Below are 22,789 nucleotides of genomic sequence, written 5' to 3'. Positions count from 1 at the left end.
TATTGAGCCACCGATGGCAAATAATCAAGACACTGCCACAGGTAATCAATTCCTCTTTGCTATACAAACTACTGCGGTATAATTCTCAAAGATAGTCCCTGAAATACAATCCTATAAACCCCAATCATAAATTACAATCATAAAGTAGAACATATGTTTCCCATTAGAACAACGAAGTAATTGGAAGTTCTGTTTCTGACAAAGCACTCAATGTCAAATACAAGCTAGATAAAAGTGATAAATTGTAAAATTATATTTCAAGTTCTACAATATGAGTATATACACACAACGTATATATCAATAATACAAGGGGCCCCAAAGTGCTACAAAAATATACAACGAACCCCAAATTCAAGACAATTGTATTACAAATTTGAATAATTTAGGAATTTAGGAATCCTTCCAGTTACATGAAAAAAGTCATCTTGAAAAGCAGTAATTTAGATCTTTCTCAATAAATTTCTCAAAGCAAAAAGGTGGCCAAAATTTACTTTACAGTCTGCAGTGACTTTTCTCTACCACTAGATGGTACTATCAGCTTCAGAAATCTACCGAATAAAAGGGGAGCTGCCTACATTAATCACTGTTGCCACCCTCAAGTATTCTGCCCCAGGGTGTTCATATACTCATCTTCATCAGATCCCAGCTCTTAATCCTTGGTTTACCATACATATATGGTCACTACAATTTTCAAGAGAATCCAGGGCACCTGGGTGGCTCAGTCGGTTAAGCATCCAACTGTGGCGCAGGTCGTGATCTTGCAGCCTGTGAGTTTGAGTCCCGCGTCAGGCTCTGTGCTGGCAGCTCAGAGCCTGGAGCCTGCGTCAGATTCCGTGTCTCCCTCTCTTTCTGCCCCTCCCCCACTCTCTCCTGTCTCTCTCTCTCTCTCAAAAATAAACATTAAAAAACACACTGTTAAAATCTGAACCAATGAAAGGTGGGAAAGCTTCCTCTTAACCTTTGAACAAAAGGTTTTTGAACTGAATTCTAGAACTAAATGAGGAAAAAACCAAGGAAAACATAAAGGTTTTTTTCAGTTGTACTTTATCACCTCCGAAATGTTCTGTTGTTAACAGCTATGGAATCTGTTTACCTTAAAGACAAGTTTTTGCTGAAGATTATATAACCAGCACTATCCTATCCTAAAGTAATGGAACCAATCTGGAGTCCCAAAGGGTAGGATACAGCCAAGATCTAAGATATCAAAAAGGGCCACAAACTTTAATATGCTAATACTGATAACTAGGTAAGTCTTTATAAAAGAAACCACTTCCTAAATCAACAGGCTGAAACCATTCTACTGCTAAGCAACGCATTCTCGGAGGCTAACAAAAACTAAAGATCTCTAATCTAAATAGAAGGACAGAACAATCTCAGATTAAATCTAAGCCTGTTTATATTGCTAGTGACAGTATCAAAACCATCTGTTGGTAAAGGTACGAAATAAGAATTCAATTTAAGAACTTTTCCATACCGTTTAAAGACCAGGTACAACTTGGCTAACTATATATAAACATCCCTGACCTTGTTTTATCTAGATTTAAGGAGAGATAAACTATAATTTCAAAAGTTAATATATTTTAAAGTTAATTACTTCTTATGAACATGTCTGTATTTTTAAAACAGTACTACAACATGAAAATCTAACAGAAAGCCTGGTGATCACAAAATGTAGTACCAGTGTCCTTCGTTCACACTTTGCGTATCTGACAGTAGCACAGATCCCAATTATGACCTTTGCAATCTACTACCACTTTCGTGATCACAGAAATCCCAAACCCCCACCGTCATGTGTTTCCTCAAGATAAATACATTCTCAACGTACTCCTTACAAGAACTAAATTTAGGGGTAAAATTTTCCTTAAAACTTCAGATCATTTCCACTATGTATATTAGTTTGTCCTAACACTTTTCTTAATTCTTTGAAATGTATTCAATACTGAGATACATCTTATGGCAAAAAGCGGTACAGAATTCACTCAAATTTCTTCCTGATACTGAGAAGCGGCTGAATGACTTACCTTCAGAGTTATGTGCGGTTTTCTTGTGTTTTCGGCAATACACCCTACAAAAAAATGAAGAAATCAATAATTATGAAGTAAACAAACGAAATTCGTTTTTCAAATTAAGAAAATGAGCAGTACACTTCACCCCATTCATAAGCTGGATTCCACAAATCTTATTAAAAGTCCTATGCCATTTCTCTAACCATTAAATTCCTTACCAAAAACACCCTTTACAATGATGATGAAATGCTTTGAAACGGGAAAAACTTTTACAAAAGCCTAAAGTAGGACTGTGAAAAAAAAACTTAAAGAAGTTAAATAATTACATGTAAATTCCTTGTGAAGGTTTCTCTCGTATTTGAGCTTTATCATGCAATGCACAGTGGTAGTGGTACGTCCTGTGACAGGTTTTCACATCACAACCAATTGTGGCTCCAGGACAATGGCACAAAGAACACATCTACAGCAAAACAATAAAATAATTATTACTAGCGTGCGATTTTCCTAAGGCCGTGATGTCAGGTTAGAGGCATATCAATCTCTGTCAAGGAAAACAAACTGGTTATTGAAGTTTTGTAACTAATAATGCCATTTTTCTTGTGTTCTCGCCTAGAAATAATTTGAATAAAATTCTACCAGGGGTGTTTTCCCCCATGTTAAACATTGACAAAATTAATGGAATATTATTAATGTCTATTGTTTCACTGTGGCCAAGAGAAAACTTGAAATGTTGCATAGCAGGAATGTAAGCTGTATATAACTTAGCCCTTTCCACAATCCAGATTTTCCTGGAAATGAGTAACTGCAGAAAATGTCTCATACCAGAAACAATTTGTCCTTTACATCTCCACTTAATGAGAATCTCTGGGGAGAAAAACCTCACATACTATTGGGGAACTTGGTAAAATCAATTTCAAGTGAGGGAAGAAGGATAAAAGAATTAAAGTAGATTTTGAAATATCTCAAGCTCTAAAAATAATTTGTGATGTTGATTCTGAAAACATGCTCATCTATTTTAATCTAATCTGTTACTTACCTCCTGCATTATGAATTCAGGCAAATAGATAAAAGAACATATTCTTAAACAGATTTTAATGTATTTACTTTCTAACTTTATTGGATAATTCCTACTGTTGAACTAGCTCGTGCTCTCAATTTAGGAAAAAGCTCTTTTTTAAAAAAGTACATAAGAATTGGGGCACCGAGGTGGCTCAGTTGGTTGAGCGACCGACTTCAGCTCAGGTCATGATCTCACGGTTTGTGAGTTCAAGCCCCGTGTCGGGCTCTGTGCTGCCAGCTGAGAGCCTGGAGCCTGCTTCGGATTCTGCGGTTCCCTCTCTCTCTCTCTCTGCCCCTCCCCCACTCATGCTCGGTTTCTCTCTGTCTCAGAAATAAACATTAAAAAAGAATTTTTTTTTAAAGTACGTAACAATGATTGCTAGTGGTTTTGATTAACGTATCATAGTATACTGGACTGAGTGGACTTTCAATGAGGCTATCTCCGAAGCTACAAATGCCATGCCAAAACAAATTCACTAGAAGGTAAATCTTAAAAACTGCTGGTTTCTAGACACCTCATTTGGAACCGTTCTCACTCCTCTATTGATTTTAACATAAAGAACACTTACCATCCTAACTTTGGGATCACTTGGCCCCTAAGCATTTTTGGTATACGGAGAGGCTAGTATAAATTCCAATAAAATTCCTTATACTTCTTTAAGCAAGTCAGAGCCTCAACCTCTCAATCAAGCTATCGTTTAAGAAATACTCCTATTAAGTCAGAAGTAGAAACGTTCTCAAGGCAGGTACACCCCAGAAAGCAGGAAGGCCAGTGCCCATTACTAATACTAGAGAAATACTCCATTTCCTTAAATACAGAAACTTCAGAGTATTACTGTTAAAAAGAAATACTGTGCCAAGTTATCAAGCAGGAAAAGCTGTTAAATACTTTGGGGTGGCTTATAAATTCTTGAGGAAGTGCAGCATTTGTATTGCAGCTTAATTATGAAGTTTTATTATTTTAGCAAATTGTATCTTTCATCAAAAAACACAATTAGAGAAATTTTGGAAAAGACAAGGGCACAAAGGAAATTTAAAAATCACTCATGCTTACCAAGTAGAGATGCCCTGATGGTGCGTTACAGTGTTTGCATGGCAGTATTTCTCTACATAATTCCACACGTACTACTTTACAACCAGTTTTTCTTAACAAGTCAAACATACACCATCTCATTAGAACTCTACTGCAAGTAGTTCATCTTGAAATTTCATCAAAAATGGGCTTACAGGCACATTTTGAAAAACATTATTGAATTCAATTAGCAAGTAAAAGTGAAAGGAGGGGAGGTGTTGTTAAAAATACTGTACTTGGCTCAACACTGGCAAAAATAGTGAGATGGGCGTGCTCATATCCTGCTAGAAATCACTATACTCTGGACAGCAGCTTGCCTTATTTATCAGAGAGCTTTTAAAAAGTTCTTATTTCCTGATCCACTAATTTTACTTCTATTACTCTAGTCTTAAAAAAAATGAGATTCAGGGGCACCTGGGTGGCTCAGTCAGTTGAGCATCTGACTTCAGCTCAGGTCATGATCTCGCAGTCTGTGAGTTCGAGCCCCACATCAGGCCCTGTGCTGACCGCTCGGAGCCTAGAGCCTGCTTCAGATTCTGTGTCACTGGGTGGATGGTTTTGTTTGTACTTTCCCGTATTTTCTGATTTTTATACAATGGACAAAAATACTTTCATATACAAAAAATTATTTTAGGGGCACCTGGGTGGCTCAGTTGGTTGGACACCTGACTCTTGATTTTGGCTCAGGTCATGGGATTGAGGCCCGCCTCAGATTCCACACTGAGCATGGAGTCTGCTTAAGATCTTGTCCCTCTCTCTCACTCTCTCAAAATAAAGAAATAAAATGGGGCGCATGGGTGGCTCAGTCGGTTAAGCATCTGACTCTTGGTTTTGGCTCAGGTCATGATTTCATGGTTCGTGGGTTCGAGCACAACGTTGGGCTCCGCAGCTGGCAGTGCACAGCCTGCTTGGGATTCTCTCTCTCCCTGTCTCTGCCCCTCCCCTACTCACGCTGCCTCTCAAAATAAACAAACAAACTTAAAAATAAATACAGGCGCCTGGGTGACTCAGTCAGTTAAGCATCCAACTTCGGCTCAGGTCACGATCTCACGATTCGTGAGTTCAAGCCCCAGATCAGGTTCTGTGATGATAGCTCGAAGCCTGGTGCCTGCTTCAGACTCTGTGTCTCCCTCTCTTTCTGCCTCTTCCCCATTTGCGCTCTCTCTCTCTAAAATAAACAAACATTAAAAAAAAAAATTAAAATAAACTAAAAAATCAACAGTATTGGGAATACTCCAGCAAATGCTTTTAATACCCATCTCTCAGTTTATTGAGAATAAGAAGGAAACCAAATGTCCAAAATATATCAAAATTTGTTTTAGCTGGTTCTCAATTTAAATCCACCCAAAGTATAACCAGTTAACTACAGCAATTTAGGACAGATAAAATTTTTAAGTGAGGAAATGCTTATTCTCACTTTTGTTATTTCCTCTCAAGGAAGAAAAAAGACATACCAATAAAAATGGTTTCAAAGATGGGGCGCCTGGGTGGCGCAGTCGGTTGGGCGTCCGACTTCAGCCAGGTCACGATCTCGCGGTCCGGGAGTTCGAGCCCCGCATCAGGCTCTGGGCTGATGGCTCAGAGCCTGGAGCCTGTTTCCGATTCTGTGTCTCCCTCTCTCTCTGCCCCTCCCCCGTTCATGCTCTGTCTCTCTCTGTCCCAAAAAATAAATAAACGTTGAAAAAAAAAAAATGGTTTCAAAGAGTGGAAAATTCTTTTCAAGGTTAGGAGTAGGAATTTTTCTCAATTAGAATTTACTGGATCTATTTTAAGCAGCATTCATATAAAAGCAGAAATACCCGCTTGTATATGAAGTTTTGGCAAGGTGCTAACAAAATAGCAAAAATTATCCATAAGGCTAAATATAAAATTTAAATGTGTTTGTGTACCTATGAGCACAAAACAGAAACATAACTGTTACCTTGAAGTGTAGCAGACTACAACACCGCAGCCCCTAAATAATCCTTTCTGCCCTGAACTCCTATGGGACTTAAGATATAGCATTCATTTTGGCTCTTACCATTTGACTTCTTTGTCTGGCTAATTATATTTATAAATGTATAGATTTTATCCATCAATTGTTTCTAGACTGAGTTTTTGGGAAGATAAACACTGCTTTACAAAGCAGTGTTCAATAAATGTATTGACTTTAAGCTTACTCTGTTACTGAAGATTTTAATATCTTCTGTTGTATTTTTTTTCTCACTCATGGTTCTAATACCTGCAGATTTAACATAATAATCTTCAAGTATGCCTAAAAATTTAAACAGTCTGATCTAGAATTTGGAGAGGTAAAATTGAGGAGAACATTGTAGTTGGAGGGGCACAGAATGAACAGAGGCAAGAATATTTGGGAGGAAAAGATTCGCCCTGTTAGATACAAGGTCGAGAATCAAAAAGAGATAAAAAGAAAAAAATGAAAGAAGATGGGAAACTAGATAGATGGCCGGTACACTTTCCTTAAGAAAAGCTATGGAAAAGAAGACAAAAGATGACCTCTCTTGAAAAAGTGGAGTAATAGGAAAATGGGACCCCAACACAGCTGGCACCAGTTGGCCAGACCCGAGTAACGTTATCCTGTATTCGTCTTGACATAAAACATTTGCCCTCAAACTTGTCAGTCCCTCCTGGGCTCTTAGCAGAATGCCTGTCAGCTGCCATTGAACATCAAGTTTGTACTACCTGTGACTCTTTCCAACGTGGGAAAATGAAAGAGAATCTGACAGGAACATGGTCAACTGTGGACCCCTTCCCCCTGCAAAAATGTCTGTCCCACGTATCAAATATTCAGTTGAGGGCTCATTTTCGGCCCCCAAAGAAGTATAAATGTTAACTGTCACCTTATCCTGTTCATACCCTGATTTCAAGTTCTTTATGTAGAGGTGAAAATTTGGTAAGAATCCTTTTTCTTTTACTTCTACTCCTCTCTTCAGTTTGCTCCCTAGTACACCTAGTACGCCTCAAAACTCAAACACCTCTTCTGACATGGGGAGACTGGAAAAAAAGGCCCTATCCTATTACAGATATTTGCACATCATCTTTACAGTGTGGTTAGAAGCTACACTAGCTCCTAAATTTTTAAAATACAAGTTATGCATATTTAGAATGCATGGCATGATATTTTAATATTAGTGAAGTGGTTACTACAGTTGAGCTGATTAGCATAGCCACGTATTCATATGCTTACCATTTTCATGTCTTCATACGCTTACCATTTTGTGTGTGTGTGTGTGTGTGTGTGTGCATGTGTGTGTGGTGAAAGCACCAGAAATCTACTCTGAAACAAATTTCCAGTATACAACGTAGCATTAACTCTAGTCATCATGCCGTACACCAGGCTTCTAGACTTCTTCACCCTCCCAATTGCAACTTCTTACTCGTTAACCAACACCTCCCCACCGTCCTGCCTGTGGTAACCACTCTTCTACTATCAGTGAAACTCTACTATGTTAAGGTTAAGCTGTACCCCACAAGCTTAGTCTCAACGAGCTGACCTAGACTAAAGAGGAACTAAATCACACATGAGTGCCGATAAAGGGAACCGAAAGGGCTATGACTGAGCTAAAGTCCTGCGGGAGCCAGAAGCTGGGATGTACCTGCTCCTCAGTCAATTAAACCAGGCAAGGGCTGAAGTTCAGTTTGTAAAAGGAAGAAATCCTAAGGAATAAAAGGCGAAACACTGCTTTCTCGGGAGCTATGGGCGAAGCTCAGGGAAAACTCAACGAAGGCCACAGAGAGACACAAAGTAAAACTAAAATAAGACTGCCAACTTCTAGGACAGGCAGAAAGGAAAGCTGGAATCTGATGGCTAGACAGAGCCATATGGAACCAAGTGACAAAGGGCTCACTTGCTAAGACTTCGCTTTGCCCAGTTTAACTGCTGTGTATGTACCAGTATCTATCACCGACCACCACCGTATAGATATAAATCCTCACAGCCAAGTGGTTAACTACTCTCAAGACACCTGCTCTAAGAAAAGGGCTACAAATGTATGAGAATGCAAAAGAGGTTCCAAAACGAGGCCATATTCTTGAGTCTGCAGGCCAGGGAAACATAAAAAGCACCGGAGTTGGGGACAGGGTACCAGGGATATCTGCACAGGAGACAGGAGACAAAACTAAAGTGAGGGCAGTTCACCTTACACTGGTGTCTGTTTTTTTGTGTTGTTTTTAATAACGGATAACACTGCCTTCGATAAAAATGAATGCGGGACAAGGCAGTTAGGGTAAGTTTTCAGAGCTGCCTAAAACATGCTCCTAAACTCCAGGTTCACGGCTTTATTTACAGTAATACCTTACATATCCAACACTGTTAGAAAACAAGAGTGACCTCTGACTTATCTGTTTAAATGACAGCTATCCAATTTACCTGTTAAAAATTCCTAAGAAGAATACCACTGTGTGGTAGGGTGAAACATGAACACATAACTGTATCTGGTTTATACTACAGCTACAGTTAAAAAAAAACAAAACAAAACAGTTCAGCGTTTTGAAGAGGGTCTCACAAAAACACCAAGTTAACAACAGAATATTATTAATAATAAACTTTATGTAATAATTAGGTCTAAATGGAAAGCTGGAAAGCAAAACAGAAATCCAAAAACCATCAAAGTTATTAAAAAAGGACAAAACTGATAGGTTAGGACCTTAAAATTCCAAGTGCTTCTAAAAAACAGAGCCATTGAAAAGTACTTGTTTTCATTAGAGTAACAGACTAAATCTAAGCAGTTACTGAATAAATGAGTTCAGAAAGCTTTTTGAAATTGGAGGGCCATGAACTAATTAAGCCTATCAAGTTCTTACTTAACCTGGTCTCCTGACCTTGGTCTGAATATCACAAACTCCAACTCTATCAGACTTTGTGAGTCATCACTGATGAGGAATATAAATTCTCACTGTAGCGTTTGAAGGTTTTTTTGTTTTTTTTTTTTCCATCTGAAACATTCAGATAGTTTTTCTGAGCTCAGCTCTATAGTTCAGGCTGAGGGTCCTTTAAACTGCCGTGTTGCCCACTATATATACTCACTCAGTGGGAAATGTCAAACACATATCCGTACTCAAGTGAGTACCAACACATCCCCCAAAACCAAACATAGATTATTTTACATTACTGGTTTGGGTGCTCCTCCATTAGCACAAATAGATAAGAGGTAGTTACGTAATGACATAAATTTACATTATTCTCAATTACAAAGAAGTAGTATGTGAAGGCAAAAGAAAAAAAATAATTTATTCACTAATAGTCAAAGAGCTGATTTTCTCCAGCAGTGGACTTGAAGTTTCTCTTTTACCTTACATTCTTTCTCCTTAATCATCTCCAAAGTAAAGCAAAATTCATTTCAATACAAATGACACGTAAAATACCTACACACATTAATCTGCATGCCATCACCTGAGCTTTTTAAAAAAGTACACATTAAGATGAATATACTCGTGATGCACGTACACTCAGTTACACAGATGACCACGAGGCCAGTGACTCAGGAAGAATTTACCTGTTTTTCCACAAAAATACCCTAAAGCAGGGGTCCTGCAAGCCGGACCCAGCCCACCAGCCATTTTAGTAAATAACGTTTTACTGGAACGTAGACATGCTCATTTCTTTGTGTGTTGTCTGTGACTACAATGGAGACAATAAGGCTGGCAAATCCTTAAATATTTATTACCTGGTCCTATAATCAAAGTTGGTCAACCCATCTTCTAAGGCACTGGTCCACAGCCAGGAGCGTTCATCCAAAATCATCTAGGAATCTTTTTCAAAAGATACATGCCTGTAATGCCCTGCCCACTCCTCTTCTGATGTAAAAGTTGGCTAAGGACCACTGCTCTAAGGATTTCGTAGCACCACTAATCACCTGGCATCTTCTGCTTCTTTGTATGCAGCAAGCAAGCAAGCAGCAGTAGCATTCTGTGCACTGTGGGCACCCCATTTCGCCCTTACCGAATGCTAAACGAGCCACTGACTCTACTTTAAATAGCACTGCCATTTAATACTTACCTAATACTTTTGACCACTTCCTCCTCCTTGAAACCCTTCCCCCTTTGACTTCTACAGCATCACTTTCCCAGTGGAACACATTTCAAATGTCACTCTCTGTGAAGCCTTCTGACTTCCCAAAGAGAATTCATGATGGTCCTGTATCCCACCTCTCTTGTGGCATTCTTTACATACTCCTAAGGCTAAACTAGACGCATTCGTGGTTGTACCCAAAGTGTCTAAGCATCCTGCTTTGGTACAAAGTAGGCACTAAATTAAGTAACTGATAAATGGACAGACAGATGAATTCTAGACTCCAGACGGAGGACTTGACAAATACAATGCCTAAGGAAACCACAAAAATAACACCATGCCAGGCCAGGGAATGTTGAAGAAACACGACAACCCTCCGGTGTGATGCATACATAGCGCTCTACCATCCTGAACAAGTAACCAACCTGAGTTTTCCCTTTCGATTTCTCTCCTTCCTTTTCAAACTGCTAGAGTTGCAAACAACACTAAAATTTTCATTAACCAAAAAAAAGGAATTTTATGCTACACCATCACCTCCCTAGCCAATTTATACTTAGCCATTAAGGTTTCACACTATTATCCGATTGAAGCTCTTCTCTCCTTCCAATTCAACAATGAATGAGTGCCCATTTATTAAAATGCTATTGAGCACAAATGAGACATCAAGTACCCTGCTAAGTGCCTTCCATGCACTGTCCCCACTGAATCCTGCGCTAGGCAAAGAGAATCGTCTCTACCCTCCCAGAGTTCACGATATAGTAGGGAAGAAACTTGCACAGGTGTAACAATTACAGTGCACAGCATGTTAAACTCAGTGGCAGAGGTAAGGTTGAGCTGAACTCAAAAACAGAACTGACAGACAGCTAGGATAATGTCAGTGCCTGCACAACATTGGGGACAAACAGGATGTATGGGAAACCAAGAGGAGAGAGAAGGAGATCAAGAATGGGAAAGGTGGATTATGACTTCTGAGGGGCAGGCTGAGGCCTCTGGGTATTATTTCATACACAGTAAGGCACCAGTAAAGGTTCGGAGGCAGGGAAGCAGAGATCAAGTGATTACCAGCAGTTATGTTGGAAGGATGGGAAGAGGAAGACTGGATGCAGGGGAGCATTAAGAAAGAAAAGGAAGCAGAGACATCCCAGAAGGAGAGTCAATGTGACAGATGTGGAAGAAGGAAGACTTGAAGGTAAAGGATTTAGAAAGAGAATCAAGGTTCAGTGCAGGAAGATGATGAATAATGCTTTAGACAGGATGCATCTTAAGATGCCCTTGCAGAACATCTATGTATAGCAGACAAAAATGCTGCCGTTATTAGGTTTCATTCTCCATAGTGACCACTGTATATCCCTTTTCTCCTGAAAAATCCTGCTTTCCCCATCCCCATCCCCTTACTATCCAAGTTGAAATTCCTGTCTAAGGTTTAAAGACACGGCAACTATCCCACCTTACTCAACTGAACCATTACTGCCAGTCTCAATGACCTGTTCTGGTAGTTAACCTCTTTCCTGGACTCATCCCCCCGCTCCCTCTTTTAAACCTTACCATCTCTAGGAAGCAGTCTTACTTACCTGAACAGGCAAGGCTCCTCCCCCACACAATAAAAAGGTGTATATATAAATTGTCATAGATGCAGATTCATGGCATGCCCGATATCTAGATCATAAACTCAAAATCAGATGCCCCACTTCTCTAGGGCGCCAAACATTCCACTGGTACTGAGGAAATAACAAAGTAAAGACCACCTAAAATTGGTCTTTTCATTTTCAGAGGCCACAAAAGATATCTTGAGGGTAACAGAATCAGAATATTCTCACCTAGTATGTATGTAAGATTTTTGTCCCCCAAACTAACAATGCTGTGAACAGAATATATTAACAGGAGTTAGATTATGTCCTAAATTCAGAAGTATTTCCATATTTATTAGAAAACTCTTAAGCCCTAATAATTACGTTTCTTAAAATATGATTTGGGATTGAGTAGCGTAAAAGGCAGTCTAGTATAACCTAGGGTGATGAAGAGTTCCGGCTCTGGAGTCGCCTGGCCCTAAAGTCAAGCACCAGCTCTGCCGCTTACTAGCTACAGGACCTTAGTCAGGTTCCTGCACTGAGCCTCAGTTTCCTCATCCATAAAGTGAGATTTAACCTCCTATCTCACATTATGACTGTCAGGATTAAAAAGAATCATGTATTTAAGGTACTTTGCCCACATCTTAAGTGTTCAATAAATGTTATCTATTTCTACCACTGGAAAAAGCAGGAAAAACGTTCAGAGGATTTCTTTAGACATGGGAGTAAAATTTAGTTTGTAAAGGGGAAAGTTCAGGAGTGACCTGAGGATAGTCATCAAGTATATGAAAGACTGTCCATTTTTAGTAAAGAAAAAACCCAAATACTTCCTTTAATGGAAGGAGAGAGACCTAAAATAAATGGTTTTAAATTAAGTGAGATAATTAAATTACAAAGAAGGATGGATTCCTCAATTCTGAAGAGTGTAATATAATGACGGTCATGATTCACGTTGCTTGGGTAGAATCACAACTCCTTGATATATTTAATAGCGGAGACAAGGGGTGCCCGGGTGGCTCGGTCAGATGAGAGTCCGGCTCAGGTCACGATCTCATAGATCGTGAGTTTGAGCCCCACATCAAGCTCGCTGCTGTCAGCACGGAGCCTAATTTGGATCCTCTGTCCCCTTCTCTCTCTGTCCCTCCCCCCACTTGTGCTCTCTAAATAATAAATAAAACATTAAAAAAACAACGGGGAAAAATCTTATGTTGGATGGCTTGTAGGCAATCTTGCATGGGGGTGAGGGAAGAGGAACTAAAGGGCCTTCTGAACTCCTGTCCTTAGAGTGATACATCTGACACAGTTACCAATTGTAACAGTAACTATCCAACGTAGAACTCTTAAGGATTTCACCACCTAGCTTCCTCCAGAAAGAGTATGTTCTTCAAATATACTCAAGCATCTCCTCAAAGAGAATGAAAACAGTCATGATGATTCATAATTTTACTTGGAAGTATGCATTTCTGTGCTAGATGGCTGGAGGGTAAGAGTAGATGATACAGATGTGGTGTCTTCATATGGCTTCAATAGGAACTGGGAAACCATTCTGGAAAAATATGTATCTGTCTCAACTGCAAAAACAGACACTCAAATGATAAAATTCTTAGTACTCTGGCCATTCCTGGTCCATCTGGGCGCTCAAAGGTGATGAAAAAGAGATGATTTTGTTTATACAGAATAGCTTTCCTCCCCTCATCTTTGTGACTGACATGAAAACCTTGGAAAACTGCCTATGGCAGCAAGAACATAAAAACCACATTCCTGTAACTTCTGCTCTGTGACCTCCCTTTCTTTCAGACTCTGACCCCATTTGGTCACCTATACACTTTCATCGCAGGTCCCAGCCTCTTCTCTCGAAACTTCTCTTTGGTGCCAGGGAGCACCTGTTAAGCCAACACCAGGTACCGGCTGGAACCTCACTTGGAAGCACCTGTCTATTTTCAGTGGGTATTCACGACCTACCTTCCCTGCACAGATCAAAGTTAAACATACGAATGCCACTCGAGTCCTATCCCCCATGTAACTTATTTAAATTCTGACATTTGGGAGGAGGAAAAGGAACACAACTATAGGCTCAAATTCTTTCCTTTTGCCCCTATTCCTTACTCATAGATGCCCAGGGCCTCAAAATAGCTTTTGAAACACCTTTCCTAAGGCAACTCTTTCGATCTTTTATAGAACTTTTTAGTCATGTAACATCACCGTCTAGTAAGCAGTGATGCAGCATTATCTGTTTACCACTGGCAAAAAGACAAATAAGTTAACGACCTGTCTAAAGTTACATAATGTGTCAGTGACAGAGTTATTAAAAAAACCAGCCTCATGACTTCCCAGCCCAGCATGCTTTTCATCAGCCTACAATGACATGAGCGGGTTATTATTATTTGTAAACACTGGCTACCAGGGTGGCTACCATTTACCAAGTCCTAGCCACGTGCCAGGCACCACGCTAAGTCCCAGACAGTCTCTCTTTGAATTCTCACAGTATCCCTGGGAGACAAGCACTGCCACTGTCTCCTTTTGGCAGGTGAGGAAAACGTGGTGTACACAAGTAAATAACTTGTCCAGGGTCACCCAGCCAGCCAGCGACAGGGCTGCGATTCAAATCCAAGTCTGTTACTATAGTTTGTGGTCTTAACCTCCGATGCTCTTCCATCCCTAGTTCAAGGGACAAATGCTGTTCTTTACAACGCGCTACACTTGGGAAAAAATTAACTCCCTATACTATACCATTAAAAAGTAATCAAAATAATTTATATTAGTGAAACGTGTACAAAGTTTAGATGCTCTCTTCACAAACACGTCCAAATAAATGAAATCTCCACTGGATTTAGCAATACTGCTTCATGTAAAACGAGGCACTGCATTTGTTAATAATCAGTAACACTGAGACCAAAACTGCTCCCGTTCTGACTAGAGCAGCCACGTCAAGGGAGCAAAATGCTCACGAGTCAGGATGTAGAGCATTTTCCAGACATATTCATAATGCCAAGGAATAAATAATGGGGTAATAAGGTTTACAGCACAACCACTTGCAAGTAAATAGTATTCTTTCTGTGCATCTGAATTTGTTTTTCAGGACTAGGAAATAAAAACATACTGCTCTGGTTCTCAAAAATCAGCAAGCCATAAAAACATGAAGAAATCTAAAACCAGCAAATAAAAATCACGATAAAAAAAAAACATGAGGGGCGCCTGGGTGGCTCAGTGGGTTAAGCATCCGACTTCGGTTCAGGTCATGATCTCACAGTTCGTGAGTTCAAGCCCCGCATCGGGCTCTGTGCTGACAGTTCAGAGCCCGGAGCCTGCTTCGGATTTTGCGTCTCCCTTTCTCTCTGCTCCTGCCCTGCTCACACTCTGTCTCTGTCTCTCGAAAAGTGAATAAACATTAAAAAAATATATTTAAAAAAAAACCACGAAGCATTCTATTACTACAACAGTTTTGGGTGTGGGGGAATACAAATGCTTTCACAGTTAAGGCCTCACTACCACAAAAACTGACCTCTGAATTCCCACCTGTGCCAATAATGATTCTAGGGTTTGAGATTATTTATCCTAAAGCAAGTCTCAAATCCTTCCTTCAATTTCTTCATATTGCTTTTTTTCCTAATACTACAAGACTGACAACTTACAAAAATTGGATTATTCCTGATCATCAAAATGACAGTTCCTACCTCTGCTCATCCTATTCTTCGCGAAATAGGAGATTATCCAGTGCCCAAGAACATACATATATGTTCTGCCAAACCCATCTTTAAAATAATGAAACATCTGAGGGGTGCCTGGGTGGCTCAGTCGGTTAATCGTCTGACTTTCAGCTCAGGTCCTGATCTCACAGTTCGTGAGTTTGAGCGCCGCGTCGGGCTCGCTGCTGTCAGCATAGAGCCTCTGTCTCCCTCTCTCTCTGCCCCTCTCCTGTGCCCGCATGTGTACTCAGGTGCATGTTCTCTCTCTCTCAAAAATAAATAAACATTAAAAAAATAAAATAACAGCACACTTGAGAGTGAAGCTACCGAAGGTACATTTACAGATGTAATTTCAATAAAGGGCTCAAAGGAGAAATACAATAGCCAAACGAGGGAAAATTGTTTCAATGTAAACCCTACTGCATCATAAGTACAGAGAGCACTTTTCTAAGTCCCGAGAGGAGACAATATTACTTTTCCAAAACAGCAATATAGTATCTTGTCAATGTGGTTACCAGTAGTGAAGACAACTACAGGAAGTTACTGTAGCATACATACCTTCAGAAAAAACAGTAAAATCCATCAAAAGTTACACAAAGTCATAAATGCTGTTACATGGCTGAACGACAATAAAATGCAGCAAGTGGTAACATTGTTTTGCCGAAAGGGTACTGTCACCTTCATTTACGATCACCACAATTACTTGATGACAGAAGAGGAAAACACATCTGAGTTATGAAAATTCCCTTGAATGAACCCTTTAACACGTGATCTATTCAAATTAAGCAAACTGCTTGTTTTCTAAGTCAACACAGCCTCCAAGAAGATTTTAATTCTTTTTGAAAAGAAAAAAAAATCGGAACAATATAAATATTGATTCCCTCCTTTTTTGTCAAGTGATAAATAGGTTAAACCCAGCCTTGGAATTTCTGGTTCGGGGGGGGGGGGGGGGTGGAAAGACTGCAATTTAAAATTATACTGTTAATAATAATGCAATACACTCTAAAATAAGCAATTTCCTCTTTAATGAACTTAAAGTAAGTTTTATTCTCAAGAGGCAGAAATACCAACTTACCAGCTTCGTGCCTCTTTTAATTTCCTTTTGGACATCTTCAATAGAAAATCCACCAAGACTTTCGTTATCAGAGTGTGATGATACCAAAGCAGATGAAAAGAGCTATAAATTACATTTAAAAACAATTAAGATTCATATTTAAAGACATTACAGTCAAACAGTCAACAAGATGTTAACTTTAAAAGGAACTTTTCTAGTACAAATGGCATAGCATTAGTGAGAAACCAGATCTTAAAAATTTAACTGACTTTCATCCTGTTCGGGAACAGTCAGTCACTGTCGGGTCCTCCCGGTTTCGGGTCTCTCGGCTGCCGGCCTCTACTTACCATGCACTTATGGTGCGCTGCCACCTTCTGGTTTGCAGATATTAGTAACTGTCCGCATTCCTTGTCTCTATTTGACTTACAAAAGCCACATTTGCGCTGTCTTGTGGGCCCTTTTTTCTGTTCAACTGAGCTTGACATGATTTTTAAATTGCTTTTAGAATGCCACTTTAAGCCTCAAGAAATGCTACAGAGAATGAGAAGGGCAACAAAATGGTTAATTGCGCTTTAATATCCATTTACACAGTCATGTAGTTGTTTAATATTTAACCTAAGTTTTAATGTATGCATTTTTAAGCGGGTATTTAGAATAGACAAATGAACATTAAAACCTGAAATGCCTCCATAATGAAAGAACCAAATGTATGCATAAAGATAAGTTACTGAAATAATTCGGAAAAATCAAACTGCTCCCAAATTAGAGGATATGTGAAATAACTAAAACGATTTCTGTGTGGATAAGTTAAAAATGTGCAATGTGTGACACTAAAACAATCATCTGCTCACAATATTAATGAAAAATATTTTTCATGTATAGCTAGATTCCCCTTCAAGGAGACCAAGAATTATATATCTGAGAACAGAGCAGAAACTTGTAAGAGAACTACACAATATCCAGAGTGAACAGAATTCTAGAATTGCACAACTCGTTCAAGTTCACACATTCATAAACCAACAAAGGAGAAATGAATGCATTTAACCGTGACTCTGGAACACTTATTTTTTAAATGTGAATTATTTTCAAGTTTAGAAAAAAATCACGTATACATCTTTAATAAATTTTTGCTATTGTATCCCTCTTTAAAGAAAAAATTAAGCTTATAAGTCTATTTGTAAAAACCATACTTTAGGAACCGATTATTTATAAAAAAAACAACTATATTATCTGACTCTGAGGCTTATTCCAAAAGTCTGCAGGTTAAAGTTACAAACAGAGAGTGGTGTTCTAAATGCAGTAACGTTCACATTAAATTAGCAATATTGTATAAAGGAAGGAGACTTTTCCTGTGTGACCCTTAAATCTAGTCAAATTATAATTCTAGGTGGTAAAGTCAAACACAAAGAAAGGGAAGAAAAGCTCTAAGATAGAAGGTTTCAGATTTAGATCATCAATCTCAACATGGATTCTTAAGAAGAATCTAAACAAGTGTAAAATCAGTTATGTGATTTGTGTAGTTTTCCCAAAGCAACCGAACTAAGCGGTCCAGGATCCAGGCTGCCACAACAGAAGTCACAATCAATAAAATCTGCAATGTTCACCTTAAAATTTACTAAAGTTCTTCCCATTTTTCCATATACTTGAGTATTTTCATAATACTATGTTGAAAAATGGACTCACTGACACCACATTGTAGCTTTGTGAGAAGCACTTCATTCACCAGCAAGAACAGTAGCAGCTGGTGCCAGGAAGGTGTTAGCTGCAAACCACTCAGTGCTTTATAATATAAAACTGCAGATACTTAATCAAAATTTAACGTGAAGCCACAAAGAAACAGGTCTTTTTATCAATTTATACCTAGGGTTGTTTTGTTTTGTTTTTTAAACAAAACTTCAAAGGCCTTGGCAGTCTCTGCGTTGATGGGTTTAACAAACCCTTAATGCTATCTACAATTTTAAATACCTCAGTCTTCCAAACGCCATCGGATACTTTACAACAGTACTGTATTCACAGCACTGCCTATAAACCATGAAACTGATTGAAAACAGGCAGCAAATACTTTTAGGATTAAAGAAAAAAAAAGGACATAACAGAGAAACAAAAGAAACAAAAGGGGAAGTGTGTTTGCATTTGGACAGGCAAATATGTGTTCAGTTGCTTTATCAAGAATATAGCTGCCAAAATCTTTAGAATTAACCATGCAAAACAGCAAAATTCAAACAGCACCAAAATCTGCTATTTGAGTTCTAAATTAGCTTTCTTTACGACTATGCAATGAATAGTAGACACTCTGAAACCACTGTAACATATTCAGCATTTCTCCCCGGTCATCCTTGGCCAGTTCAAAGGATAGCACATTGTGAATCTAATCTGTACAGTCATCTTTAATGTGTAATTTCTGCACAACCCTAGCATAGGCTATAAAACCGGGTTGTAAGGTTCTAAAAAGTCCTAGAGTAGAAAAGCACTTTTTACTCTTGAAATTGATTCTGAAAATGGTGTCCCTCAAATTGTATCCGTACAGAATTCTGCCTGTTTTGAATTTATAAACAGGTAAATTTGTCATCCTAATTTTGAGAATTCCCTTTTCTAAGATATCAAATACCCAAACATCTAAGAGAGAAAAAAGGTACGCTTTATTTTGCATTCAAAAATATTCTAGTGTTTTCATCAGTTTAAATTGGTAAAGTGAACAGAAAACACAACAAAGTGCACCAAACCAATTAAAAACTTTCCCCAATGTGCAATGACTAAATGGATTTTTCCACTAAAATTAAAATAATGTATCTGTGCATATCTTGCTAATTTTTTACAGCCTCCTTGTGAAACATGAAGTGGGGAACATCATGGAAACAATGACTCCTCACAAAAATGTCTTTATCATAAAAATACAGATTTTTATCTAATGCTGTCTCAGTTGTGGTCTCTCGTTAAGGAGAATAAGGGCATTCCAAGGACCAATATTAAGGGATTCATAACGATCCACGCAGCTATTTGGCATTTTAATTTCAGCGTAAAAGGTTTTTCAGGGCACGCAGAGATCAAACTTTGATGCTTTCGCCCAACAATGAAACCTTTTCCTTAAAAGAAACATAACATTATGGATCATGTTATAAAGCAGAAAAAAAGAGGCAAAGATAACAGCGTGAGAAACATAATTGAAATGTCTGAAAAAATATAAAAGCTCGATTAGTTAGGCTGAGGCAATCAATTCGTTCCTGATTTTACAAGATGCTGTAAAGCACCAAGGTGGAAATAACCTGAAACATCAAGGAGAGCATTCAAGAACCAAGTCGAGAGCTCATTCAACGTCTCGTATCTGAAAGACCATTTCCACAGAAAAACAAAACAAAACAAAACAAAAACTGCCGTTCCGGAAGATCAAACAATCCCACACGCAATCAAGCTGAAACATACAGTTGAAAATACATAAACGTGATCCCCAAACAAGCAGTATTTCGGTCAGGAAAGTTACAGTGGAGAGAAATAAACGATCGAGATGAACCGGAAGGGCACCTGAATTTGGTTGCACGATATTATTACATGCTTCGCACTGCTTTTTGCGGTTATTCAAAAGGAAACTGAAGGAATTTTCCAGTTGTTTCAAACCCAAGGGTAAGAAAGAATTTGAACTGTCTGAATAAGACCCGATATTACGTAGTAAGCCGATGAAAAGAAAAGGGGTTTTCGAAAAGAAAGGATTTTTCAACTTCCACGCAGAATATCGAAACGAACAAATTTCAAAAGAATGCCGTGCTGTTCGTCCATATAATAAAAGGATGGTACACATAACGTACCGGATCCTCTCTCCGTTATTTATTCCTCAATACACACTGGACTCCAAGACCTCCCTCTAATCAAGCGCTAGATAAACTCGCAAAACTATCTTCCTCTAAAACACTTTAGCAGGTCCTTTCGGTCGTCAAGTCAGGGTCCCCTAATCGTCCTTTTCCAATCCTCCCGAATCCAGGAAGATATCCCACCACTTTCTTTAACCGTCCTTCCCCAGGAGTTCGCTCTCAAATAGTCTTCGTTTCAGATCTCAGTTTCACCCCTCATTCCCCCCACCCCAGAGTTTTTCCTCATTCCGCAAAGCCAACCCTCTTGCCATCCTGACCATTCTTCCTCTTACGCTTCCCAAACTGGGAGTCTCCCTCCTTCCCAAATATGTCCTAAGCTATGGCAAAGACTAAAAATTCCCAGTATTTTTTCCTCCCTAAATGCTGCGCCCCTTCCCCCGAAGTCTACGCTGGAGCCTAACCGCTCCCTTAGCTCCTCCGAAGCACTTTTCTCAGCCACCTCTCTGCCAAGCGCCTTCAACGAGCGGCGCTTCTGGGGTCCTTGACAATAAAGCGAGACCACCGAGAGTCCCCCTTAACAACGGGCAGGGGCGGCGGCCTGGCCACCGCCATCCTCCTTGTCTTCTCCCGCCGGGCAGAGAATGGGGGGCCCCCGAGCTACCGTGGGGACTCACCGGCGGGGCCCAGAGGCGAACGGCAGGGGAGAAGCGCCAATGAGGGGAAAGAGAAAGAAGTCGGTGTCGGTTCTCCGGCAGCGCCTGGGAGCGGGGCTCTGTCGCCGGAGGTTGTTTCCTTTCATTCGAGGAGAGACGGGCTCGCGGAGCGCCCTTACGTCGCCCCCCTCGCACGCAACGACTCAACACAGCGTTAATACGTCTCCAGCGCGCCGCGAGCCCCGGTTGGCTGCACGGCCGGGGCAACTGAAGCCGCAGAACCACGGCGCATGTGCCGAGGCCGCCCCCAGTACGGATCGGGGCGGCAAGCTCCGCCTCCTGCTCGCGCGCGTACCTTCTATTCTCCGGTCCGCCGCTCAGCCGAGTGTTTGGGGGCAGGCTCCGAGGAGATAGAGAAAGAGATTCAAAGATATCGCCGTGGGTCGGGCGGAGAAGGGGCAGGGTTGGGACTAGAAACCGTTGGGCGGGAGCCCTGGGTAACCAGTTTTCAACAGGGATTCAAGTGGGTAGGCCTGATCCCTTGCACTTGTTCACCGAGGCCTTTTCACATCCATTATTTCATTGTACTCTCGTGGCATCCCTTTGAGGTCCTCTGTTCTCTCATTTTACTGCCAGGAAAGACTGAGAAGCTCGTAGTGGAGTAGGTCGGCCTGGATTTCAATCCTTGGGCAAAGCATTTTCGTCTCTGTATCTGAGAGTTGGGTTTTTTTGTTTTTTTGGTTTTTTTTTTTATCTTTAAGATGGGGATTAAAAATACTATCTCACGGGTTTATCGTGAAGAAGAAATGAGATAATGCAAGTTAAACGTCTATGAGCGTCCCTGGCATATAACAGGCCCTCTGTAAATACGGAGATTATCATAAACAACAAAGATAAGTGATTTCCTTTATAACTCACACAGGTAAACCCGACACCCAACCGAGAGCTTTCCTCTTTGATGTATGGAGCCTGACTGCTTGGGTTTGAATTCCAGCTCCCCCACTTCTAGCTCTATGACCTTGAGCACGTTGCATTACCTCTCCGTCCCTCAGTTTCAGCACGTCCAAAATGGAGATCACAATAGTATCCATCTCAAAGAGCTTAGTTAAGAGAAAGGAGTTCATACACGTAAATCACATAGAATAACACTTGGACACATACTATGCCCTATGTAAGGGCCAGCTTTTGTCATTTTCTCCTACGCTCATAGACTGCCAGCAAGTGGTTAAAAAAAAAAAAAGCCCTAGCAAACCAATGAAAATTTAAAGATAACCTTTTTGTAGCTATTTTTCCTGTAAAAGGGAAGGAGGGGGGTCGCGGAGGTGCATTTTCATTGTTGCGATCCTATATTGTTACTACCCTGTTTCCACATTGTTTTTATTTCTCCCTGCAAGGTCAAACTTAAATTGTTATTCTAAAGGAAACAGTAACTGCGTTCATGTAACATTGCATCCCATACAAGCAGGTAACTAATGTTGGACAAAGCACTCATTTAGCTGCACGGGACCCTTAGGGCTTTCACCCAGGCCCTCTACAGCGAAAGGAGAGGCTGGCAATTTACATAAGAAGATCCAGAACGTGTGTTCCAAACATTAACTTCGTATTTTAAAACGGTCCCCCAGCATTATTTTCACCAGCGTTTACACACTTACTGATTGAGGTCAGAATGACATTGATGATAGGGAAAGTAACAAAACGTACTGTCTGTGCAGTGTGTTGTCTTTTTAGATTTCTCCCCAACTCCCCACATTTTGCTATCTTTTATTCAGTCTCTCAACCGTGCACTCATTTCAACAATTTGATTCAATAAACATCTGTAAAACTACAAAGTTCCAAACACAAGAGAGACATACATCAACTCCATCCCTAACCTCAAGC

At 39.9% G+C, this 22,789-nt stretch overlaps 1 protein-coding gene across 2 annotated transcripts in view; it reads right to left on the bottom strand.

The window, feature by feature from the left end:
• Positions 1-21,083, bottom strand: part of PHF6 (PHD finger protein 6) — a 47,022-nt gene extending 25,939 nt beyond the window's left edge. The window contains exons 1-5 of one of the 2 annotated variants that reach the window (XM_047081967.1): positions 20,933-21,083; positions 16,803-16,986; positions 16,477-16,578; positions 2,333-2,466; positions 2,022-2,065 (exon numbers count right to left, since the gene is read on the bottom strand). In XM_047081967.1, coding sequence (XP_046937923.1) covers positions 2,022-2,065; positions 2,333-2,466; positions 16,477-16,578; positions 16,803-16,940 — 418 coding nt within the window. In that variant the 5' untranslated portion in view covers positions 16,941-16,986; positions 20,933-21,083. The remainder of the gene's footprint in view (positions 1-2,021; positions 2,066-2,332; positions 2,467-16,476; positions 16,579-16,802; positions 16,987-20,932) is intronic. The other variant, XM_047081968.1, reaches the window with a different exon arrangement.
• Positions 21,084-22,789: the final 1,706 nt, after the last annotated feature.

This window comes from Lynx rufus, unplaced genomic scaffold (genome assembly GCF_022079265.1).
Source record: "Lynx rufus isolate CCGP_SWC_20201006 ecotype Redwood Valley unplaced genomic scaffold, mLynRuf1.p SCAF_19, whole genome shotgun sequence".
Lineage (NCBI taxonomy): Eukaryota > Metazoa > Chordata > Mammalia > Carnivora > Felidae > Lynx > Lynx rufus.
This window is presented reverse-complemented; position numbering and strand designations above follow the sequence as displayed.